The following is a 24,003-nucleotide window of genomic DNA, read 5'->3' on the forward strand; positions in this document are numbered from 1 at the left end:
AATGGCCGAACAGGGACTTGGTGGTCAGGATTGTAAGGAAACGTCTGGGAGTAGTGGTTGTAGTACTGCGGCTACGCCACACGTTCGGCTCTGTAGCAACTGCAAGAAGCCTGGCCATAATGCACGAACTTGTCAGGTAGTTGCAAGGACGTCTGATGAAAGCGAGTCTGAGTAGTTTCAATTAATTAGAGGTATTGTGGTTGAATTGACTTATACAAAGCAATGCAGGTGCAAGAAAAGTGCGCAACTCGTTATGCTGCGCAACTCGTTATGCAAGTACGTTATACAAAAAACTAACATCCAAGGACAGAGTAACCTGCATCTCGAGCAATGCTGTACTTCTAGGAAAACGAATATAAACGTTAGATTCGCCTTGAAGAGGCAGTTCGAATGATACCTTTTTTGATAGGTTGCATCCTTTTGCTCTAGAGTTCTTGGTGAAAGCTGCCAAATCTTGGTGCGAACCTTGTATTCTTGCAAGAGTCGCAAGACTTCGAGATGCAGGCAAGAACACAAGATTCGCACCAAGACTCAGCAACTTTCACCAGGAATTGGGATGCAACCTACTAAAATAGGTATCATTCGAACCGCCTTCTCAAGGTAGATCTAATAGTGATCTTTGTTTTCCCAGAAGTACAGTGTTGCTAGCGATGCAGCTGAAAACGCTTCTCGAGGGCACTCTGAATGTTAGTCTTTGTATGGGAATTCTATACATTGCGCTAACTGTCCCTGGATTTTGTCCTGTCCCTGAATTTTGTAGCCAACTGTCTTGACAGTGGCCCCTTAATGGAAGAAGCTCGGGCCAACGGGTAGACTGTAAGGCTGAGTAATGGCAAGCGCAGCTACATCAAGCCGACCTCCTAGTTACAAGTTGGACCTGTTCCCCAGGAAAGGTTGAACAATGGCTTCGAGGATAGACATCAAATATCTCGATACGAGGGGGGAGCGCAGTTAAGAAAAATGGGCCACGTCGGACACCGAAAAATAAAAAACAGTGGTCATGGCGATTCATGAGACTTATGACGGTCTGAGACGGAATGAAAATCTCAAGACTTGGACGAAAGGGGCATTGGCGGAGAAGCCAATTGCCAAGAGGAACCCACGTTCTGATCAGCAATCTAGTTGTGCTAATGTCTCTGGCTTCTAGGTCTGACGCATCGGCCATCTGCGTCCCTTGAAACCGGGCTTAGGTTTCTTGCTGACCAATTCTGCTTCCTGGCTGATTGAGGTCAGTTTTCGGCCGCAGAATCTCGCCAGTTGATGACATTGTTGAATCGAGGACAGCAGAAGCGCGCAACGTTTGTCCTGCACAATTGGATCAGCGGCCGCCAACACCCCGGCAGTGCCCGGGTATGAACTGGGCGTCAGGCCCCTGCCACCTCGCTTGAGCTTGGACCTGTTTTAACTTTTAATACCATAGCCAGACGGGAGAAGCTTCATGGAAAGATTATGGAAGCTTTCGACAACCTCATTGATGTACACTAGATGTATCATGTATGTCGCTCCCTTTAGGCTTCAGGTGTGCCGGCGGAGAGTACTACGTCGTCTAAATGATGGTAATTCCACACGTAGTGGTAGAAGGCTCGATCCAAATGTGACAAACCCATCATTCACCTAACATTTACCGTACCTAGGTGTGTACAGTACAATACCTAACGTACTCCGTACAGTACACGACCTCAACACCCTCCCTCGCGGCTTGACTTCCAGTGATACATATGTACTATGTTAGAGGCTGTATTGGAGCAGTGCACTACCTACTGTGGTGTACCCATGCTTCCAATCAGAAGGGCAGAAGCGAGCCCTGTTTTTCTTCCGCACATTTGCAGCAAATCCTCTTGTTTTTCTATCTTGCATTGGCTTGGCTCGCTTGGCTACAGAGACAACGTCGTTATTCAAGTGTTAGGAGCCAGGCTCCACCTCCTTTTCAAACCTCCCTCGCCCAAAGCCCCACCAGACTGGGGGCACCTGCATCCATTGCTTCTGGAAGGATTCTGGAAGCTTTCCGTAAGCAGTGCCGCTCAGCTGCTCCCGGCAGCCCACTTGGACTGAGCGCCAGGGGCATTTTTCATGCACCGGCCATATCGGCGACTCCACGCACCCAACCAGACGTCAGCCTCGAAACTTCAGAGACCCTCAGGACCAGCTTTCTCAATTTCTCTAACATGCGCTAATCTCGTGTCGTGGGGCTCCTCCTAATGTACTGTACTTCGCATCATTGTTGCCCTTTTGGAGCAGCTCGAGGTGCTGGTTCTGGCAACAGATTTCCCTTGATCATGTCAAAGCTATTTCCGTCTACACGGGCAACTTCAGGCACAGACCGGGTACAAACTAATCTACGATGTTGCCGGGCTTGTGGGCGTATGGAGTATATACCCCGGCATGCGGAGGGTTGCACGAAGCAGTGGAGGAATTGAACCTGTATGTAGTTACTTACCGTGATGTGGACACTTCAAAGGACAAGCGGCTATCCAAAGATTTTGATCAGCGGGATGCTGGCCGGAAGGGCAAGATAGGTACTGTATGTACAGTACATAAAACACACAGTAGCCATCGCCTCCAACCGTCCCAAGCTCAGTTGGCAAGCACTGGTTGCGTAATTCTACGACTACAACGACGGGATGACAGATTGCCTCCGGAGACTTGTCCGGAAGTTGCGCCAAGTGCTGCATATTGTTCTGCAGCTGCGCGTGCCTGTTGGTTGCAGCTTTGCCCCCTCGATGAATTCGAACCACCCGCCGGCTGATGACCGAGATTTAGCCAGGTTGAGCAATGTTTATAGACTGGCTGATACCTCCTCTCGGCCACCATTACCTCCCTGAATTGCCAAGTAAAGCTCTGCTCAACTAGATGGCAAATGACTTATTAGGTGCACCACCCGTGGCAGCGGTGAATTTTTTCCAAATCTCGGATTGGGCCGAGACGTGTAGAATACCAGCTTATACAAGCAAGCTCGCAAAGAACAAGCTAGCAATGGAACTGATAGAGGATGTATTCGGTGGTTCAGAGAACAATCCTTTGTATGTATGTACAAGCGAAGCATCATTTTGATGTGGTCCAGGCTCAGCAGCGTATTCTGCGCAAGAATGGCGGGCAACCTGAAGGATGACACGCCTCACGAAAGACACAAAACCCTATCAGCAAATTATAAGCTCTTTAGCGTGTTTCCCATGAATACCTTGGTTTAGCGCAGCGGCGTCTGCTAAGCGCAAGTATCCATACTTTTATGCGCAAAGTTACATCCATATCAGCTTACGTTACTTCGTACTGTAATTATCGCGTTAGGCCGTTACTTACAGCCTGGAGTAGGTGCAATGTGGATCCACCCGCGTCGGAGTGCCCACGCTCTGCCACGGCAGCTCCCTGCTTGTTTCAACTGGGCCCTGCACCTTTGCCCCCAGTACGGCTTTCACTCCCCAAGCTGGACATCCCAATTCATCTAAATCCTCCTCGTGCCGAGCCACGTTATTTTTCTTTTGCTATTATTTTTTGACCATCCTCCCGAACAAAACACCAGCCAGGGCTTCCGCGGTTTGTTCCCATCGATCGCGTTCCAGCTCTTCACTTACATCGCGTCCCGGATTTGGGTCGCGATCTATGATCCCTCTCGTTTGTCCATCACCGTTCGGCTCTCGACGACATCTGCATCGGAAGCACATCCTGGACTGTATCGAATAAACGGTACGTAGCCCCGAACACCCGGATCCCAAGAACACCAGTGCTTTTGGGGGACGTGCTGCCCGTCAATTCTACCTGGTCAAACATACCTATGCGCCCTTGCTTGACTACCGTCTGTTTACGCCGAGGTCGGTTGAATGGGGAGCTTCGGTCGCATTTGCTTTCCTTACATACTCCCTTTGTCGGCCGCTGGTTTGCACACACCGCCGCCTTCCGGCAGTTCCCCCATCTGCGTATGGCAAGCACTTGGATATAGTCGCCGGGCCCATGCGCCCAGCGAGATCGTTCGCGTCAACGGAGGCAAACGACCGCGCCTCACGCGCTTGATCAATCTAGGGTGACGCGCTGTTGCTCTCCCGAAGCATGGCCAGCTCAATTATTCTCCCCCTAACCAATCCACCATGTAGTTCATGTTCCACCGTCAGATCATGCGATAAGCTAACGAGTACCCCGGTTTTTCAGGCGTGACCCCAGTGTTAGAGTTGGCTTTCTCATCGACCCCGACGTAGCGAACGTACCGGCCGACGATTGAGCGACAACAGGAAGCAGATTGATGAGCAGCGAGGCCTAACATTTCTGCGCACCTCAATAGCAGGGTCGCTGCGCCTGGTCTAAGAACAGCGAGCAGTCATCGTTGGGGCTGCTTTGGAAGTAGAGTGTGAAGCACCGGTCCTCCTCAGCCTCTGAGTGCCATAGACACGCAACTGCACCCACGTCTATTCGGTGTGCAATACAAAGTATCCTTGTTGTCGGCAGGCCCAACAGCTGCATCAACACAACTGTCAGAGACCCACACAACAGCTAAGAGGTGGATCCCATTTTCACAGGGCGGCCGGAGGTCGCTGCGATCCAAAGTTTCTTTTCCATTGAAGGGTCAGCAAATTTCGCAACCTCCCCTGCCACAAAAAAACCTTACCTCGCAGCAAGACAATCCATTCTCTCGTGCGCTGCATCCGAAAAGTAGAGTACGAACCCCGCCGTGGCTTTGGCCAAGATCGACGTCGTCAACTTAAAGGGTCGCATTGTGGCCAAGGCGTCGCGTGCATTCAGCAATTCAACATCCTGCCCTTGAGCACAGGAGCCCACGTGAACCGTGCACGACTCACGACAACGCCTTTACAACGGTTTTCAAGAAGCCCAGAGACTGAGGTGTTGGCCTCAAGAACTCTATCCCCGAGCAGTATCTGGCGTCTCAAGTTGCTCCTTCTGAGGATTTTGGGCCTCTTTATACCTAAGGTGAGAATTTTTCACTCCTGTGAACCCCGCACCACTTCTCAATCTTTCTACCCTTCGCTCGTGTCTTTCATCATCAAAAACATCACGGCAAGCCCGAGCTGGGTTTTCTAGTTCACTCAAGTCGATCGCCCCCATCCACTATTACAACCCACGGCCTGTTGTTTGCCAAGTTGCAGCTGCCCTTCGATTACCCTTTGACTAGTTCTTCCTCAGCTCATTCCGAACCCCTCACCGCCAAAACTTTCGACGACCGGTTCGCTCACTCATCACTGTCTTTTAGTGGCGTATCCTGGTTTCTTAGTATAGGCCATCGGGGAGGTTCGCAATGTCACAGTCACCGTCTTCGGCCGGTGCTATGGGTATTGGGAATGTGCTCAACACCAAGGGGAACGCTTCCAGTGCACAAGCCCTGCAACCAGGTGCAACGCCCGACCAACAGGCACCCGCTGCTCCACCTCATCCCCTGCTCCCAGTCGATCGGCCGAACTCCCCTCACGGCTCTGAGCATTCAAGATACTCCGGCCCGATGAACACGTCGTACCCTTCCCCCACTGCCATGGGCGCAGCGCCGTTACCGCCGGTGCCTAGTGCTAATATGGCGCCCGCCCCGATGGGTATGCCTGGCATGGCACCGAATGCCATGACTGGGATGCCCCCAGGAAGCTATAAGGTTGAAGCACCGTCTCAGGCACCGGCTCAGGCTCCCCTCAAGGCTTACCCTTGCAGCACCTGCGGGAAACCTTTTGCCAGACGGAGTGATCTTGCGCGCCATGGTACGCCCCAACATGCTCTCTTCCTGTTGTTCCGTTGTTAACCGCTTAATAGAGCGCATCCATAGCGGCATCCGACCTCATGTTTGTGATTACCCAGGCTGTGGCAAGCAGTTCATCCAACGGTCCGCTCTCACGGTCCACCAACGTGTGCATACAGGCGAAAAGCCCCACCGGTGTGAGCGCTGTGGCAAGGTGAGTGTTAAAATTCCGGAGGTTCAGATCATAACATACTAACCGCCATGCATAGCCCTTCAGTGACAGCAGCTCTTTAGCGCGGCATCGCAGGATCCACTCAGGCAAGCGGCCATACAAATGCCCTTATGCAGACTGCCAAAAAACCTTCACGCGCCGCACGACACTCACTAGACACCAAAACCACCATGTGGGCACAGTTGAGGATTCGGCGCGGGCGCGGGCCGAAGCCTTGGCCCAGGGTGCGAGTGCTGCTGCTGCGGCGGCGGCGGCGGCGGCAGCAGTCGCGAGAACCAAGTCGCAGTCGGAGAGTGAGCAGGCGTCGAATCCTGCATCTCCCCTTTCGAACCCATCTCCCGCCCAACGCACCATGTCCATGTCGCCGGGTGCAGAGCTAGCCAACATGAATAACATGCAGTATCTGAGCAACAATTCCATTCCGGCGCACCTACGGACTGATGTCCACGTTGGCAGCCCAGCATCCACTGCGTCATCAGGCTACAACAACGGCGTCCGTCCAACGTCCCATCCTTCCGGCTATGTCCCGCCCCAGACACTCGAACCCAATTTGGAGCAGCACCAACAGGGTCCCGGTAGCGCGGCTGGGAGTCCGCACATCGGTAGTGTCGGATGGGCCTCGCCCGGCCCTGTCGGCTCCCCAGCTCAAAGCCCAAACGGCAACGGATACGTGTATCCTGACCCCGAGTCATACCCGACAGGCACCCCCATGGGACAGATGTTTTACAACAGTGCCGCGGCAATCAGACGGCCTGGCAGCGCAGAGCCGGGCAATTCGAATCAGCAGAGAGAACTCTGGGCAAATGCTCAGTAAAGATATTCAAGCAGGATTGTGATACCTGCCAGGCCGTTGTTGCAGAGATGGGTTTGTCTCAATTTCAGTGATTTTCTGGGGATATTAATAGTTGCAGTCGCTCCTCGCTGGTGGAAAACACCACATCATGGGCACAAGCAACAAAAGAGTTAATCTACATGACAAGGCCGGGGAAAAGTGGCTTCCTTGCGTGTTGGGTTCATTTTATAATAAAGACGGTCTGGACCGGCGTGGACTTACATTAATGACATCGGGGCTTCCGGGCTTTGCACGCGGCAGCGGGTCAGTGGCATGGCGGCGCCCTGGTTTTCTTCCTTTCACCCTCCTCTCTAGGGCTGGAGCAACTTATGCACGTTGCCCGTCCCTTCTCTCTTGTCAGTTCTACTTGTTTTCTATCATTGGCACTTCGAACCGACTATCTATCTAGACTGGACCGGATGGGCTGGGCTGGGCTGGCTTGGTTGGCTGGGGAAAAGGGCATTGACATGGGTGGTTTCCTTTGTGCCTGGGTTTGTGTTGTGGTTTGGGGCTCAGAGTATTCTTTCGCTATATGCGTTCTGAGGCGGGAAGACTATCCATTCTGTAGTGTAGCGCAATTACCATGGTTTTACTGCGTCTCTGCTTATTTTCTTTCTTCTCCGGCTTGGTCTAATCCTGTTGTTGAAGGATAGATGACCAATGCTGGGGAGGGAAAGCATGCAGGAATGGACAGGATGGGTTCCTCGCTGGAGGAGGGGATAGGTGGATTAAGGTCCAGACGCTCAGTGTCATATATCACTGAGGACAGAGAGGTTAGCTGTGGTGTTTCAGGCACCTGGGGGAGCAGTTTGCTTGGTGGCTTGGCTCCTCTGTGTCAGTCCGGACTGGCTGGCCTGTTTTCGACTGCTTAGTCCCGGGTGTGGTGCCTAAGCACTCTGCTACATTATGCTAACAAGCCCGCTTGTTGAGATAAAGCCTGTCTCGATTGCTTTTTTGTGTTATGTTGTGCTGCATGTGTGTGTTTTCCGCGCATGGGGCCCTAGTTGTTCACAGTTGACACCCCCTTTATTCCGTTCCTTCGCTAGAAGTATGGATCTGGCTGTGGAAACCGTCTATGGCTGGAAAGAGAGACAGAATGATGGAAATACGAGCCACGTTAGCCATTGTCAATGTGAAAGGCGATAGGGGTGGGCAGGCTGATGACGAGCACAGAGAGCAGAAGACAAAGACACCATAGACCGGACAGGGGATAGCAAAGTAGCGGGAGCAATGAAGAATACTAAGCGGATGCCTTGATTCTCCAAGCTCCCTGAAGGGGTCCCCGACGACATAAAATAGGGGTGGCCGGGTCGACGCTAAAGACTAAGGTATACCTAGCTCTTTTAATGCAGAATGCCTCGATAGCACTTCACCAACAGCCAAATCTTCAAGTTTATCCAACTCTCAGCGCTACATGGCAACCCAAGGAGAAGCCTGGGAATGAAGACAACGCCTTTGTTAAGTATTAAGGACAACGCTCCACATCAAACACCACATATTGTACATATTCAATCGCGCCTAAGCCAAATCCGCCTCCGTTTTTGCTTTGATATTCGCAGACACGAAGCCGCCAACCAAAAAAACGTATCAATAGTGTACTGTACAATTCCGGGAGTAACAGAGCCGAGAGAGCACAGGGCACAGGGGAAAGGGGAAGCAGGAAGAAACAAGGAAAAGCCCGCCAGGGCGTGATGTGCTGCATGTCGAAAATGGGCCTTAAATCAAGATCGGAAACCCGGAATCGAAGGTTTGCCGGATAGAGCATCAGCCGGACTTGCCCAGAAGGCAAGGGCGATAATAACATAGAGACCGAGGAGCTGTACAACAGCAGGAAACGGTTAGCTAGTTGCATCTTGAAGCTATTACGCAAGAGAACAGTGAATGACTAAGAACATACCATTGCTCCTTCGAGGTAGTTGGATTTGCCGTCTTGGACAGTGTAGATGACGACAAACACTGAGAGGGCAAAGGCAACAGTTTCGACTTGACACAGCGTCAGCAAAGGTTCACTGAGACAAACATGGCATAGTAGAAGCAAGAGAACTTACAAGCTCCAAAGTGAAGGGTCATGGGCTGGCCAATGGCCCAGCCCAGCATTACCAGAGCGGGCGTGACAAGGAGCGCGATCTGGATGCTCGAGCCAATGGCGACCCCCATGGCCAGGTCCATCTTGTTTTTGACGGCTACCACGCAGGCCGTCACGTGCTCGGCCGCGTTTCCGACAATGGGAATCAAAATCAGACCGATAAAAGTCTTGCTGATCTTGCCTGACGCTACTATGGCGTCGATGCTGTCGACCATGTAGTCGGCGCATACCGAGATGATCAGCGTCACCACCACGAGCACAAGCGCAGCCGACCAAGGGCCAAGCACCGGCTCGTGCTCCTCCTCGCCGCTGCCCCCTTCGCTCTGCGCCTCGGGCTCGAACAGCTTCTTGTGCGTCCGCAGGGCGAAATACAGGTATAGGCAGTACAAAAAGAGCAGGATGATGGCGGTGCCGCGCGACAGAACCAGGATGCTAGCCTGCTTATGGTCTTCGGACTGCTCCAGGACGCCATAGAGTGCGGCAGGGAGAATCAGCGAAGCCGACGAGAGCGCCATGAGCGAGCATGTCGTCTGCGCGGTTCCCTGAGAGAAGCTCTGTTCTGTGCCGTTACCTTGGGCGTCGCGCATGTTGTACACTCCGCCGAGAAGGAAGCACATGCCCATAACGAGCAGAAGATTGGAGAGGATCGACCCTAGCATGGAGGCCTGTACGACCTCGATTTCGCCGGCGCGAAGAGCAACAACGCTGACGATCAGCTCGACAGCATTCCCGAATGTGGCGTTCACCAGACCTCCAAGGGTCTCGCCCAACCGGTGGGCAATTTCCTCTGTCGCAAACGAGAGGACGGCGGCCAGCGGGATGATGGCAAGGAAGTTCAGCGTAAACACCCAGGCGGCACTCCATTTCAGCATGCCAGCAATGATACCAAAGGGGACGAAGATGAGAAGGATGTTAATCCAAGCTGCGATATCATGTCAGTCGCCGCGGAGGACATTGATCATCACTCATCGATGGGCACATACAGCTGAGCAAAGTGACCTTGGTCACGTTCCAGAGGTAGGCCGGCCACCGGACAAGCGGATTCGGACTGTCAGTGCCGGGACTGCTGCGGGGGTTAAGGAGGAGGTGCCGCCAAAACCCCGAGCTGTGGTGAGAAGAGATGCGGTGGCCCAGCAGCGGCCTCACTTCGGGGTCCATATCGCCGTGATCTGGGCCGAGGTGGCCGGTGGCGTGGCCGTTTATTCCGTTTATTTGACTGCGACCGGTTCCAATCCGGCGGATATGCTGCCGCGCTTTGGTATTGACTGCAGATTGCGTTAAGCCGTTGCCTAAGTCTTCGCCCATGGCTGTACTGGTCCGTGGGGTGTGCAACGGTGTATTTTGATGTGATGGGGAACGGTCATTTCTCAAGTGGTTGGGCTAATGGATAACGTAGGTAGGATAAACAACAATGTTCTCCAAGACGCGGCGGGGCGGTGGTCGCACTGACCGAGATGAGACGTCGCGAGGATCGAAGAACGCGCCGTTGAGAGATAGATTGTCTGTATCGCCGACTGGAGGTGACGAGGGGAAGGCAGGCTACTTACACATATTCGTGACGGTATCTGTGTTATTAAGCCACACTGGGTTAAGGTTGCTTTTAGACAACGATTGGCGGGATAAGACGGTGACTGACTCGATAGAATGGTTGAGGTGCTCGGCCGTGACGGCTAATGAACAAAGCTGGGCTTCCCAATCCGGACAAGCACCTGGCCCGGTCTGCCTGTCATCCGCAATTGTCAGTTGGCATTCTGCAAATAACTTAGCGTTGAGTTTTTAGTTTTAATGAATAATTCCAGTCAAGCGTCCATCAATCGATTTAACATCGGTTGTTGAGTCTTCACAACCTCTGTCAACCTCGACACGGTTCCTTTTCTCCTTCCCCAACAGCACCTCCTCACCAAGCCAACACGGCTTCAGGAGAAGGATCAAGGGTTCGGATCAGCAAGTCCGCTCTCGCATTACCCGCAAACTCACCACAAGTTCCGCGTCACCACACTACTTCCGAGACTTCCTCAGCGGGCTTATTGTTCGAGTCGGGCGGTCTGCACCTTTGTTGTTGGCTGGCAGCGCCAAGCGTGGCTGTGGTTCAATGGAGATGAGGTTGTGTCCACGTTCTCTCTGGGCTTTCTGTTCCAAAGTGCAGTTGGTTACTTGCGCTGATTCAAATAGTTGCTCATCCGCCTGTGCCGTAGATTTGGGCCAAAAGAAATAGACGCCTCTGTTGGTGAAACTTGCGTCGACTTTGCGGTGGCCGTATCCAGGACCTACGGGCGTCTACATACTTGGTTCACGTAGATATGCGCTATGACGAGATGGGACAGGGCATTTGGAGAGTTTCCAGGGTCCATACCCATATGGATAACGACAAGCGGCGATGTTCTTGTTTTTTGGGGTGGAACGACTTGCGTCACGATCTCCCAATCCCATTGCTTCGCTGTTTCGCCGGCGATGGCAACACAAGCCAACGGGCTACGAAGGTACGGAGTACCTCCTTGTATGTTACACACATGGTGCAGTATACTGTACATACCGGTACTCCGTGTGTAGAGTCCGATTTCGCAGAGCTTCGCATTCCCAGGGCGTTGCCCGGACGCCTCTGACCATCTGACGAGACAGCCTGAGCCGCCTGTCAGGCAAACGGCACATTCATGGGCTTGATTCCTCAACAAGAAGTTCGCCCAACCTCAATTCAATTTTTTGCGAAAAATGTGCCTTGGGGGCCAGCAGTATCCAATTGAAGATGCATGCTGCAGGAGATGGTGCTGCCCGAAACATGGGATTCCAGAGACAACGCGGGTAAAGAACGAAAGCGGGGAAAGGAGGCCTCCCAGACATGCCAAGAATCGTCGAGGATTCGTGCGACACGGCAGCTGTGGGGCCTTGTGGTTGCCGTGATCTCGGAGGCTGCCGAAGTAGGCTGAATCGGGCCGGAGGTGGTGATGTCCGATTCACCGAGAAGGCTCCGTCTGGGCGTATTGGATCTTCGGGCCACCTGTGGCGCAGGATCTCAACAGTAAAGAGGGCTTCGATCAATTACTATGTAAGTGATGTGCTCGGTGTTCGAAGCAAAGATTACATACCATGCTGAGTAATAGTTGAAGTAGTCGGAGTAGTCTTGTATGAACGGCGTGAGGAGGCCTATCCGGATGCTTTCATCCCAAAATGTGAGGCTAGAGTCTGTCAGAAGTACCTGTGCATTTGATTGTTGCAATGATAGTGCACTTGTATGTACAACAGAAGTCAGCAAGAGATGAGATGCACAGTAAATGCAGGTACGGATACAATACATATGATTGTCAATAGTGAAAAGAAACAAGTCGCAACCCAAGTCTTTCACTTCGATCTCACCAATACTTTCATTTGATATGAGAAGCAACACTAGGTAGCAACTTGAACAACTTACTGACCAAGCAACTTCGAGGTCAACAAGTGAGGGTGTTTGTACAGTACAATACAGTACATAAGGGGTAAGCTGTGCCAAGTGAAAGTGAATCTTGGACCCACCAACCCTCAAATCAACATCCAGTTCCCGATACCTTAACGCTTTGTATTCACTACAGAAGGCATCACCGGCTCCCGTACATCAACACAGAAGTCAGGGGAAGAGGGGGAAGGAAACAAGGATAGAGTGGAGGGTAAAGTAAAAGCAAAACAAAATAAATAATGGAATAAAGAAGAACAGAAAGCAAGGAAACAAAAAAAATTTGAGCAAACCGCCAACATGGACCGGCACGCAGCCGCCGTCTCCAAGATCGCGTCGGCCGTGCGCGGCTACTTTGAGCGCGGGGAGCCCTACCGCATCTTTCACGGAAGCACCAACAGCACGCGGCCACGGCCTTCTCCTGGCCGCACCGCCGCCGTCGACATCTCGGCCCTGCGCAACGTCATCTCGGTCGACGCGTCGCGCCGCGTCGCCCTCGTCGAGCCCAACGTGCCCATGGACCGCCTCGTTGAGGCGACCCTGCCGCACGGCCTGGTGCCCCCCGTGGTCATGGAGTTTCCCGGCATTACCGCCGGCGGGGGTTATGCCGGCACTGCCGGGGAGAGCAGCTCCTTTCGGCACGGTTTCTTCGACGACACGGTGAGCCGCGTCGAAATGGTGCTCGCCGACGGGGAGGTCGCCGAGGTCATGCCAGAGGGGGAAAGGGCGGATCTGTTCCGGGGCGCGGCGGGCGCGGTCGGGACGTTGGGCGTCACGACCCTGCTCGAGGTGCAGCTGATGCAGGCCAAGAAGTTCGTCAAGACGACGTATCGGAGGACGGGGAGCGTGGCGGAAGCGGTGGAAGCGGTGAGAGAGGAGGTCAGGAGGCCGGAGAATGACTACGTGGATGGGATTTTGTTTTCCAAGGATCACGGGGTCGTCATCACCGGGGAGCTGACGGATGAGAAGCCTGACGGGGTCAGGCCGCAGACGTTCAGCGGCGCGTGGGATCCTTGGTTCTATCTCCACGCCAAGGAGAAGACGGCGACCCCTTCGGCTGAGTCGCCGGTGGATTATGTCCCGCTCGCCGAGTACCTATTTCGATATGACCGTGGCGGCTTCTGGGTGGGTGCTGCGGCGTTCCGGTACTTCAAGCTCGTCCCTTTCACGCGCTTCTTCAGGTGGTTCCTTGACGACTTCCTGCATACCCGTATGATGTACCGCGCGCTGCACGGCTCAGGGGAGAGCGCGCGGTTCCTGGTGCAGGACATAGCCATGCCGTTTGAGACAGCCGAGCCTTTCGTCGACTACACATCTTCCGAGCTCGGCATCTGGCCCCTATGGCTGTGTCCGCTCAAGCGCCGCGGGCCGCCGACCTTTCACCCCTTCACAACCCTGCCAGAGGGCGTTGCCAAGAAGGAGGAGGATATGATGCTCAACATTGGTGTCTGGGGATGGGGCCCGGCTGACCCGGCGCAGTTCGTGCAAAAGAACCGAGAGCTTGAGAACAAAGTGCGCGAGCTCGGCGGCATGAAGTGGCTGTATGCACACACCTACTATCCCCAGGAGGAGTTCTGGCCCATGTACGGCGGGCGGGATTGGTACGACGACTTGCGGCAGAAGTACAAGGCCACCAAGCTTCCGAGCGTGTGGGACAAAGTCCATGTCGACCCTCGAGCAGCTGAGGGAAAGAAGCGCCACTGGCTCAAAAGGCAGTGGCCGATTGGCGGGTTGTACGGCATCTATAAGAGCATTCAAAGCAAAGACTACATGCTGCACCGTCATGCGCAGTGGAAGTACAAAGGGGAGTGATGTGCATCGGCGACGTCTCTCGGCGAGGCCAGGCAGTTTGGTGCAAGTGTAGAGCTCATTGTACTGTTATCCTGTAATCTAGGCTTGGGAAACCTGCCACAATGTAGAATAGGTAGCTACCTTAGTCAAGCGCATCCACGATATAGAATAAAGGAGACTAATGGAAATATATCTTACTTAGCCAGGAAGATATGAATGAGATTGAGAAAGTCAAGTTGGAACTCCCGCCTCCTAAATAGAATACGGCTTGGATATGTATGCCATTGATGATAACGTCTACCTAAGATGATGCCGGACTGTCAGCTGCCACCAGCACTTCTTGCCTAGCTCGCCTAGATCAGGTACCTGATGGCGACGGCTTGCCTTGTCTTGACTACCTACCTTGATTGCGACTGCTTCCATTGCCTTCTTTGAGCCAAGCAACTGTCTGCCAGAGGCAAATGTCCCATTCAATATAGGCAGGAGCGACTCCTAGCCGAGTTAGAACACGCCCAAGACGGGCTGAGAGAAATCTCCTGTCAACTTCACGCCATCGTTGCCAGTTTCCGAGCATGGATCTCACCGCTGCGGTTGTCTCCCTAACTTGGGATGTGTTTGACAGTACTATCCGCAGTAAGTCGCCGGCTGTTCCCATACCCCTTCCTGCTAGGCTTCTGAACCGAGAACATTCCCTCGGAGTGAACTAACAGTTACTTGCCATTTCCAGTGTTCAAGTTCATCACCGCACTGGTTGAAATGCCAAAGGAATGCGAGAAATACCGGGTCCATCTCATCATCGAGTACAACCGTGTCCTTGCCTGGGGAAAGACAGTCGGTCTTCTAGACTCTAGCGGCTCGACCTTGGCAGCCACACTGGGAACCAGCAGCATTGAACTTGTGGCCATTGTGAGCAGGATTCAATGGGTTCTTTCGGAATTCAGAGACCTTAATTCCCGATATGCAAACGAGCTCCCGGTGGAACAGAGCAACAGCAAGCCACCGACAGACATTGACATCCTCAAGAAGATATCCAGCTTGGCTGTATCATACGAGACCGACAGAAAACAGTCCAACCGCCCCCAGAGTACCAAGCATATCCGAGACCTCCTTTTGAAGATTGGCCGCCACACCAAAGAGATTGTTACTCATCCCCTTCGAGTACGTTGGGTGGCAGTCGACAGGGAGGCATTCGAGGCGCTCCTGGTTGACCTCCATGCTCTAACAGGAAGACTCTACGAGCTTACGAAGTTCCACCAGGAGAACCGGATTGCTGACATAACGGCAAAAACTCATCGCGAGATGATTTTGGCCCGCAACGATATCCAGGAGCTCAGGGACATGTTCGAGGCTTTTTCATCCCGGCTGACCACGGCCCCAAGCAGCAGTAAGGCGAGCGAGAACTACGACATGGATAGTATATTTCAAGATCTAGTTCGGCTCAAGAAACTCAGCGTCACCTCAGAAGACATCCTCGCTAGAGTCAAAGGCGACAGCACGTTTGACACCAACAGCAGCTTGCTTGAACTTCAAGTTTCGGTGCGTAAATTCACCGCCACAGACCTTAGCGCCGATTTTGAATGGAACGAACCCGCATTTGAGGAACCCCAGTTTCTCGCTAGACCACGGGGTATCCTGTACGCTGAGGGCGTCACTACCATGGTCTGGATAGAGTGGAAGTCACTCGGTGATGTTGCTCCTGACTCGCTCGAAGACAAGCAATCGACCCTTCGCACGGTAGCCTTGGCTGAGATGCTACATTCTCCCAAACCGGCATCCCTCCACGTACCCGAATGCATAGGGTACTTCGACGATCGCAATGTCTGGGGCACGGAGCGGTTCGGTTGGATATTCAAAATGAACGATGGCAGCGACTGCCACACTCGCGTCATTTCGCTGCATGATATCCTCGGCAACGGCAAGCTCAAGCCGAGCCTGTCGACGCGCATAAAGTTGGCCTTCAAGCTCTGCTCGACGGTTTTGAACCTCCACGCGGTGAATTGGTTGCACAAAGGGATTTTTAGCGACAATGTGGTCTTCCATCTGGATGGTGTTGGTGGTGTAGAAGAACGAAGCAATGTCGTCGCTCTTGAAAGACCCTTGCTAACAGGGTTTGAGTTCTCCCGGCCTGACGGGACACACACAACGGCGAGGGATACGGATGTTACCTGGGATCTGTACCGCTGGCCCGCCATCCAGCGGGAGAAGCTGACGGAGCGAAACTCGAAGAAGACGTATGATCTGTACAGCTTGGGCTTGCTGTTGCTGGAGATCGCCCATTGGGAGAGGCTTGATAGAATCATGCTGCTGGGGAAGAACAAAGACCGCAAGGCAGATACTGATTTAACCGTGCCGCTGGAGGAGTCGAAGGCAGTCCGGGAGTGGCTATTGGGGATCAAAGGGGGCTCGCCGTTCGAGGCAGCGGGCTGGCCAAACCCTCTGGAAGAAGTGCGCAATATTGCGGGCGACAGGTATTGGAAGGCGGTCGAAAGATGCCTCTGGGCGCATGGTGAGAAGGGTTTCGGGGTCGAAGAGTCTTACGATCAATCGAGCCCTCGAGTAGGGATCCTGCTTCAGGAGGCGTTTACCAAGCATGTAGTTGAGGAGCTTGGGTGCATTCATGTTTAGCTGGTAGTCATGGCCGGGAAGTTGTATGGTTAACCAAAGTCTACTAGAGTGGTCAGAGTAGGATTAACTGTCTCAACCCGGTATAGTTTCAGCTTGCCATCATGACGGTGTTACTATTGCTGCGCTGCTATTTCTGCCATTGTTTTACATTTTCAACATGGTTTGTCGATGTCATCCGGCCACTCGATCACAAACTTAAGCAGCAGCCCCTTACCTTACGGATGAATCTCCAGGTTATTCATAACGTCTACACGCTCTGTAATGTACTCTATAGCTAATCCTGCCAGTTAAGCGTACACGATGGGAAAAACCAGAAAACCGAGAACAGAGCAGAACCCTTACCGACTCAGTCCTTGTCTTCCCTCTCACAGCTTGGCAATCCCCACGTCGGTGCTCAAGCCACCGTTCATGTTCCGCAAAAACCTCTCCTCCACGGCCTGCTCATCCTCGGCACAAAGCTCGGCGGGTTCGATCCGCTCCTCCTCCAAAGTCTTGGCTCTGATCCTGACGAACCTGCTCCCGCCCTCGTCGGCGACGCCTTGGGGCCCGGATTCCGCCACGCTCTTGATGAAGCCGGCCCACGCGTCCAGGCAGCGCCTCGTCTCCTTGAGGTAGGGGAGCGCCAGGCCGAAGCAGTGGGGCATGGCCTCGTACTCCTCAAAGACGACGCGCACGCCGTCGCGCCACATGCACCGCGCCGCGTGGCGGTCTTCGTCGGCGAGCAGCTCCCAGCCCGTGCACAGGTAGACCGGGGGCGCGCCGCGCCACGACGGGGCCAGGAGCAGCGTCACCAGAGGGTGGGAGACCAGTGCGTCCGCGACGTAGATGTTCTTGCGGGGCGGGTCCGCGGGCCACGCCGCGCAGCGCGGCCGCTTGAGCGCCGCCTCGTGCTGCTGGGCTGGTGTGGGCAGGTAGTCGAAGGCCGCGTTGGCCGTGCACGAGGGAGATGAGTGCGTCACGTCCAGCCACGGCGAGTTCACGGCCACGCCGCCGGGAAGGGGGATCGGGCGGTGGGAGCCGTCCGGTAAGGGGATGACGTGGTTTGCTCGGGAGAGGTGGAGGATCAGTTGGAGGAGGGCCAGCGCGAGATTACCACCCGCGCTATGTATGGGTGACATGTTAGAAGAAACTGGAACTGGGACTGGGTGAGGTCAAAAGGGGGAGGAGGAAGGAACGTCAACTCACCTGTCGCCGGCGAAGACTATGTGCTCTGGCTTGACTGGTTCGTGGAAGGCTCCCTCGGGCGGATACAATAGCGCGAGATACGACATCAGCGCATCCATCAGGGCCGCGGGAAAGGGGTGTTGCGGCGCGAGGCGGTACCGCACGTTGTACACTCTCCCGCCTGTCAGCTTAGCCAGCTTCTTCACTGTCGGGCGGTGAGTTGCTGGGTCCAAAGAGCAGTAGGCGCCGCCGTGGAAGTAGAGGATCGTCACGGGACTCTTGACGTCCTTCATCATTTCGGTATAGAGCTCCCTCTGCGAAAGCTCTGGCAGGGGTGAGTCGGACGTCGCGCAGGGACGGTACCCAGTCCACTCGCCCTCGATAGGTTCCGGATCGGGCAGCTGGTATGCGGCCTTGGGCGTCTTGGGGTTCCAGATCCCATCGATGGCCTTGGTGATGGCATCCTGTAGGACTCTATCGCCAGCCGGCGGAGGCGGGCATCTGTAGGTGCTCACCCAGATCCTGCCTTTGGGGGGACCGGCGGCGCCAAATAAGTCCATCTTTTGTATCGATGTGATACTCTGGGGCTGAGAAGGGTTCATGTAGGCCCGTAGAACGGCGACGATGAGCTCAGTGCGTAGGTCTACGTACTTAGACTGTTCCGAACGACGTAGGATATAGAAGAGGGCTACCCGTAGCATGAGCGGGACATGAGGGAGTATCATGGATAATCCATTGGGTCCAATGGATGACTTCTCATCGGTTGGTTTCGTGGCGGCTTCTCGAGCCGGATTAGGTTCTTGAGGCGACATTTGGGAGGGTTAACCGGACTCCAGGATGAGGCTTATGAGATGTTCCAAAGGATATATTGCAAGGCTGTTGCAGCAGCAGGCGATATCGCAGTTTAAATTGGATTTTAGAGTTGATGGGACCGATTCGCAGCCTGGACCGTGGAAGCCGGTGATGCCGATACTGGAAGGATAGGAGGAAGCGATTACAACGACGTCTTCGCTAACACATGGACCGCCAAGTGCCAGATCACCCGTGGCAGTGTGACGGTTTGCAGGACCAACAGTCAGTCTGTGGAAATGGGGGAAGGCCCATCCCAAAGATCCATCCAAAAGGGCAAGTGCCTCGGCAGTTGGAAATGATAGCGAACTCACAAGTCCCCCACAGCACTGCAGTCCAGTCCGAGTCAACGAATTAAGCGCCAAAGAGTCCAAGTTAATTCCAATTGGAGTGAGGAATAGATTCGCCACGTACTCACATGGTTATGGGACGAGAGGTTGCATCCTATTCCAGTGTGAAATTGCCCCCAAGACCTGAGTCAAGTAAGGAGGTAGGGAGGTAGGGAGGTAGATATTCAAGTAAACGGTCCTTGTTGGAGCCAACCTGGGAGACTGATACGAAATACGATTCCTACTACCGTAGGTAGATTTGCGGAAATGGGGACAACACTACTTACAGACTAAGGATTCTAGTCAGCTTCTCCAGCATGAGCGCTTCTGCCCAGGTTGGAGTAAGGGTGCAGTGGGTTCAACCTTCTTAGTTATGCACTGTAAGTTGATATTCCGAGTCCTCAGTCTGTGCAGTAGTGTTGTCCCTACAAGTACTTCTACTGTAGGGTCCCACTTTTTGACCGCGGCACATTCACCAACCTGGCCTACCTAGGTGAGTACCTGAGGCGTTTTCACCGAGCGAGCTCTCATGTTCAGGTATGCATTGTGCGTATTTGGCTCCAGATGCCCCAAGGTCCATTCGTACATTCAGTCCCGGAAACCCGCTACACTGTAGAAATACACATTTTTTTACTTGCCATCCCTACACTCCGCGTGTGATGCCCGCCAAATAGACCATAGCCATCATTGACTCAGGAGCTCCCTGTAGCCTCCCCAGCCTCACTGCTCCCAGCATCTGCGCCATTAGCAGCTGGGGAATTGGACGAGGCCGAGCTCTTGGACGCCATCAATTGCCATGCCGGAATCGACGCCTTGCCCTGCATTCCGCTGCCCAACGGCGAGCTGCGGTTGGCATTGGACAAGTAGTCCTGGTATGCCGGCTTCGGCTCCTCCTTCGCCTCGGCGCCGGCGTTCTCTGTCGGCGCTGGAGTGGCGGCAGGGCTAGGTGTGGCGCTTCCGCCGGCGGCCGGCCGCAGGTAGTTGCTAACGCTGGTTGACGTCGCTGTTGGATTCATGCGCTGTGTGATCAGAGTCTTCAGGCTCTTGAGTTCGGAATTGACCTCGCGTAGCCTGGTATCGGTTAGGTCCTTCTGGTTATTGAGCGCCCGAGGGATCGACTCCTTGAGGTTCTGCACGTCGTCGCGCACGCGCTGCGCCTCGTCATCTCGCCGGCGGTTTGCTAATTTGAGATCGTTGATGACCGTCTCAAGCTCATTGAGCGCTGTGTCTAATCTCTCGGTACGTTCTTGCTCGGCCGCCTTTAGGGCCGCAGTGTCTTTTGCCAGTTGGTCGACAAGGGCAAACGCCTTCTCGAACTGCTCGTCGATAGACTTCTTATCTTGCTCCAGCCGCTCGGGCGTAGGGGGTGCAATTAAGGGGTAGACATAGCGCTAATATCCTTGTCAGCTGTATGGCATGCGCGAACAAAGTTCCAAGTCCTTTACCTGTCCTAGTGTGTAGAGCCCGTATGATACACCGCTGACCACGGTGGCCATGATAAACCAGTCTCTCCAGTCCCGCCGCGGAACGGGCTGAGGAGGTGGTTGCCATGCGTATGACGGGTATTGTGACGGATATTGCCCATAGTAGGGCGGTGGTTGCGTAACGGAAGACGATGCGGCCTGTTGAGTGTAGGCTTGCACTGGAGCGCCTTCGGTGCTTGCGCGCGCGAGCGCCGCCTTAACTTCTTCTTGTGTGAGGTTCTTGGCCTGGAGAAAGGCAATCTTCTTCTCGATCGGAGACGCGGCGACACTTGGGTCCTGTAGGACTGGGGATCCAGTGTCAGCTCGCACTTGGACACATCGCCGAGGATAACGCACACTTTGCCGCCGAAGCGACGAGATCCTCGCGGATAGTCATTCTATTTTTGGATACGATTACCGCCGTTCCTTCCTCTCATTTCTAGTGTACGAAGACAATTTCGAATTTCGAATTCCAGCCCCGGTGTGTTGAACAGTGATTCCCGCAAGCAAATACGTGATATCGCGGATGGCAACGATGCGGATAATGGAGGCGGCTGGTCACTGTAACCAAGCCGAGGTTCGAGGCGGCAGTCCGTTCACATCACTTTAGTGCAACGCGTGCCAAGCCTAGCCCCTGCCGTGTCCTCCCCACACCTGGTCAATCTGGGTGCCATGTGTCACGTGTGAAAATCGATGTTTCATTGATGAACACCCACTTTTATTTCCATGTTGATTACCGGTATCCCCGACGCCCTGGCATAGGCCCCGCAGAGTTTGTTTACCTGAGCAACCAGCGCTTGAATTACGCAGTAATTGCACAACGACAGCGCTCTCTACCACTCTTTGAACCGATCTTCTTGACTCCTTTGCTCCAGTTTCATGTGCATTCGATACCCACAGGAACTAGCTGTTATACCAAAGGTAGCTTGTCTATTATGTGTTAGCGCCCCGTCCTGATTTGCGGACGGGCGCAAAAGAGCAACAGTCGGCATATTTGCCATCATGTCGCAAGACACCAGTCTTTGGAGTATTCGAAGACCGAGGGAGGTGCGATTTCCGCGTCGTTCTTTTTGCTTGCAGGCGCAAGTCGCAGCCAAAACATGTGTCGCATTGGATAACTGACTTGCTTAGCAGACCCTAGGAGGACTGAACGTCAACTCGGGCATCCCGCAACCCACCTCCGCCATGAAGCGATCCAGCACCATCGGCAGCGCCAGCCATGGCCGCTCCGTGTCCGGGCCGCGGCATTCACTCGCCATGTCCATGTCACGTCCTAGCCAGCCAATGTTCCAAAGATCCTCAACCGGCGGCAACCTGGCTGATATCGGCCTGTCGTCGGTCAAGCGCACCTCCGTGTCAGCCTACAACACCACTACTACTCCTGCACATCGACCATATCACACCCCCGGCCCGTCTACCGACGCAGATCGCCGTAGCAGCGTATACCGCGCCCGCCCGTCGACGACCCCAGGTCCTATGGGTGGTCATCAGAGCTTCTTCCAACAGGCGCCGCAGGCAGCCGGCGTTCCGCGAGACCCTCGCCCGCTCAAGGACAGGTCGTACCAAAACCGTCTTGGCCAGGAGCTGCTCGAGTACCTGGCGGCACATAACTTTGAGATGGAGATGAACCACAAACTATCCGACAATTTCACGAAGTCGCCGACGCAAAAGGACTTCAACTACCTGTTCCAGTGGCTCTACCATCGCATCGACCCGAGCTACCGCTTTCAGAAGAATATTGAGCAGGAGGTGCCGCCGCTTCTTAAACAGTTACGGTACCCCTACGAGAGGAGCATTACCAAAAGCCAGATTGCTGCGGTGGGAGGCCAGAATTGGAGCACATTTCTCGGACTGTTGCACTGGATGATGCAGCTAGCGCAAATGCTAGAGGGATATGCGTGCAATCAGTACGATGATGCGTGCTTGGAGGCAGGCGTCGATGTCGCGGGTGATAACATCATCTTTGATTTCTTAACGAGCGCCTACCAAGACTGGCTCAACATGGACGACGAGGCTGGGGACGAGGACGTCGAGAAGGTGCTGGCGCCGCATGTCCAATCCATGGCCCGCGCTTTTGAGCAGTCCAACGCAAAATACGTCCAGGAATTGGAGATGCTGGAGGGTGAGCATGCGCGGCTGCTCAAGGAGATAGAAGACCTTGAGAAATCGACCCCCGACCCGGCCGTGCTTGATAGCCATTTCAAGATTATGGAGGAGGATAAGGTCAAGTTTGAGGAGTACAATACGCTGGCTTTGCAGCGTTCAGAAAAGTATGAGGGCCGTATTCAAGTGCTTCAGGAGGAGCTCGACAAGCTGCAAGCCGAGCTCAAGGAGGCCGAGGATGAACGACGACGGCTCCAAAAGGCTGTAGACGACCAAGGGATCAGCATGCAGGATATCGACCGCATGACTTCCGAACGGGAACGTCTTCAGAAGAGCATCGAGTCGGCGGGCCAACGGTTGGAAGACGTCAAGCGGAAGGTGGCTGAGAAGGAAATGGAAGCCAGCCAACGGCTGGACGAACTCGAGCGCATGGTTGACCGGTACAACACGGTGGCGTACCAGATCGGCCTAATACCCTCAACAGCGGTCAATGCAAAGGGGAAGGACTACGAACTCCAGGTCACGGTGAACGAAGGTCCGAACTTTGGCTCGTCGCAACTGCAGGGGTCGTACGGGCAAAGCGTCTCGGAAAGCGACAGGCTCCTGGCTGATCCTGTGACGGGTTATCAGCCGGCGCACATCCTCAACCTGGACCTCCGGGGGCAGGTTAAGAACAGCTTCCTGGCTCTCCGCAAGGAGATCTCGGAACGGCGCAAGGCAGCACTGGACATGATGATGGAGGACCACGACCTGCTGGACCGGGCTAAAGAGGCCATTGAGGACAAGCGCAACGAGGTCGAGGCGCTCGAGCACCGCGTGCGCGCCGCCGAGGCGGAGTACGAGACGACGAAGGAGGTGACGATGGCGCAGAAGCTGGCGTCGGACGCGCAGATTGAAAAGATGGAGAAGGAGCTCGCCAAGATGCGAGCACAGCTGACTGAATCGGTGCAGCTGATGGAGCAGAGGGAGATGAATACCAATATTGAGTAAGTCATGCAATCTGTTGATGTTGAAATGACGACCGGGCTGACTTTGGTTTACAGGTATGAACAACTGACACTCAAGGCGAATGCTCTGCGAGAAGAGTTACACACTGAGACGATGCGGATGCTCAACGACGTCATCAAGTTCAAGATGCACATCCAGAAGAACCTGGAGGATTATGAGAGTTTTGTAGCCGATGAGCTGGAGAAGGAACTGGGTAGTGATGAGATGAGGGATGATACCCAAGCCATGGATATGTAAATGTTTGATACTCTGTATGACTGCACTCTGTTATGTTTAGAATGACGACGGAATGGACCTGATGGATGATTGAGATCACGAGTCTGGTCAATTTGTATGATGGCATCCTGTTCTAACTCGGCCGGTGCATCTACGAGTGAATACCCAGTCAGGCTCGAAGTATTAGTGTTTGGTTTTGTTCTGATCAGTATTCAG

General features: G+C 54.0%; 7 protein-coding genes across 7 annotated transcripts; 4 read left to right on the forward strand and 3 right to left on the reverse strand.

The window, feature by feature from the left end:
- Positions 1–5,239: 5,239 nt before the first annotated feature.
- On the forward strand, positions 5,240–6,711 carry N656DRAFT_790387 (uncharacterized protein; the record flags this gene model as incomplete). The annotated part of the gene is made up of 3 exons (XM_064816883.1): positions 5,240–5,687; positions 5,740–5,879; positions 5,935–6,711. 3 exons carry the CDS (start codon positions 5,240–5,242, stop codon positions 6,709–6,711), a joined length of 1,365 nt encoding a protein of 454 aa, XP_064668863.1.
- A 1,263-nt stretch (positions 6,712–7,974) lies between these two features.
- On the reverse strand, positions 7,975–10,078 carry N656DRAFT_780541 (Calcium/proton exchanger). The gene is made up of 4 exons (XM_064815398.1): positions 9,799–10,078; positions 8,778–9,737; positions 8,627–8,712; positions 7,975–8,546 (listed from the first exon to the last, which is right to left on the reverse strand). Exons 1-4 carry the CDS (start codon positions 9,971–9,973, stop codon positions 8,451–8,453), a joined length of 1,317 nt encoding a protein of 438 aa, XP_064668864.1. The 5' UTR covers positions 9,974–10,078; the 3' UTR covers positions 7,975–8,450.
- A 2,085-nt stretch (positions 10,079–12,163) lies between these two features.
- On the forward strand, positions 12,164–14,207 carry N656DRAFT_780544 (FAD-binding domain-containing protein). The gene has a single exon (XM_064815399.1). It carries the CDS (start codon positions 12,540–12,542, stop codon positions 14,049–14,051), a length of 1,512 nt encoding a protein of 503 aa, XP_064668865.1. The 5' UTR covers positions 12,164–12,539; the 3' UTR covers positions 14,052–14,207.
- Positions 14,208–14,602: 395 nt separating this feature from the next.
- Positions 14,603–16,655, forward strand: N656DRAFT_790390 (uncharacterized protein; the record flags this gene model as incomplete). The annotated part of the gene is made up of 2 exons (XM_064816884.1): positions 14,603–14,663; positions 14,758–16,655. 2 exons carry the CDS (start codon positions 14,603–14,605, stop codon positions 16,653–16,655), a joined length of 1,959 nt encoding a protein of 652 aa, XP_064668866.1.
- Positions 16,656–17,020: 365 nt separating this feature from the next.
- N656DRAFT_790391 (uncharacterized protein) lies at positions 17,021–18,544 on the reverse strand (the record flags this gene model as incomplete). The annotated part of the gene is made up of 2 exons (XM_064816885.1): positions 17,021–17,756; positions 17,841–18,544. 2 exons carry the CDS (start codon positions 18,542–18,544, stop codon positions 17,021–17,023), a joined length of 1,440 nt encoding a protein of 479 aa, XP_064668867.1.
- A 771-nt stretch (positions 18,545–19,315) lies between these two features.
- On the reverse strand, positions 19,316–20,903 carry N656DRAFT_780546 (uncharacterized protein). The gene is made up of 3 exons (XM_064815400.1): positions 20,818–20,903; positions 20,443–20,765; positions 19,316–20,388 (listed from the first exon to the last, which is right to left on the reverse strand). Exons 1-3 carry the CDS (start codon positions 20,855–20,857, stop codon positions 19,690–19,692), a joined length of 1,062 nt encoding a protein of 353 aa, XP_064668868.1. The 5' UTR covers positions 20,858–20,903; the 3' UTR covers positions 19,316–19,689.
- Positions 20,904–21,205: 302 nt separating this feature from the next.
- Positions 21,206–23,992, forward strand: N656DRAFT_780547 (uncharacterized protein). The gene is made up of 3 exons (XM_064815401.1): positions 21,206–21,507; positions 21,595–23,549; positions 23,607–23,992. Exons 1-3 carry the CDS (start codon positions 21,463–21,465, stop codon positions 23,806–23,808), a joined length of 2,202 nt encoding a protein of 733 aa, XP_064668869.1. The 5' UTR covers positions 21,206–21,462; the 3' UTR covers positions 23,809–23,992.
- The last annotated feature ends 11 nt before the right edge of the window (positions 23,993–24,003 follow it).

Source organism: Canariomyces notabilis (assembly GCF_033297395.1).
Source record: "Canariomyces notabilis strain CBS 508.74 unplaced genomic scaffold N656scaffold_15, whole genome shotgun sequence".
Taxonomy (NCBI): domain Eukaryota; kingdom Fungi; phylum Ascomycota; class Sordariomycetes; order Sordariales; family Chaetomiaceae; genus Canariomyces; species Canariomyces notabilis.

What these genes read in the sequence shown, in the direction of transcription:
- N656DRAFT_780544 (XM_064815399.1), top strand. Translation starts at nt 12,540, where the DNA reads ATGGACCGGCACGCAGCCGCCGTCTCCAAGATCGCGTCGGCCGTGCGC.
- N656DRAFT_780541 (XM_064815398.1), bottom strand. Translation starts at nt 9,973, where the DNA reads ATGGACCCCGAAGTGAGGCCGCTGCTGGGCCACCGCATCTCTTCTCAC. An exon ending in CAAGGTCACTTTGCTCAGCT is followed by an intron (nt 9,738 to 9,798) that starts GTATGTGCCCAT and finishes ATGATATCGCAG; the next exon opens with CTTGGATTAACATCCTTCTC. An exon ending in GACCCTTCACTTTGGAGCTT is followed by an intron (nt 8,713 to 8,777) that starts GTAAGTTCTCTT and finishes CGCTGTGTCAAG; the next exon opens with TCGAAACTGTTGCCTTTGCC.
- N656DRAFT_780547 (XM_064815401.1), top strand. Translation starts at nt 21,463, where the DNA reads ATGTCGCAAGACACCAGTCTTTGGAGTATTCGAAGACCGAGGGAG. An exon ending in GTATTCGAAGACCGAGGGAG is followed by an intron (nt 21,508 to 21,594) that starts GTGCGATTTCCG and finishes CTTGCTTAGCAG; the next exon opens with ACCCTAGGAGGACTGAACGT. An exon ending in GAGATGAATACCAATATTGA is followed by an intron (nt 23,550 to 23,606) that starts GTAAGTCATGCA and finishes TTTGGTTTACAG; the next exon opens with GTATGAACAACTGACACTCA.
- N656DRAFT_780546 (XM_064815400.1), bottom strand. Translation starts at nt 20,857, where the DNA reads ATGACTATCCGCGAGGATCTCGTCGCTTCGGCGGCAAAGT. An exon ending in CGTCGCTTCGGCGGCAAAGT is followed by an intron (nt 20,766 to 20,817) that starts GTGCGTTATCCT and finishes CTGGATCCCCAG; the next exon opens with TCCTACAGGACCCAAGTGTC. An exon ending in GGCTCTACACACTAGGACAG is followed by an intron (nt 20,389 to 20,442) that starts GTAAAGGACTTG and finishes CAAGGATATTAG; the next exon opens with CGCTATGTCTACCCCTTAAT.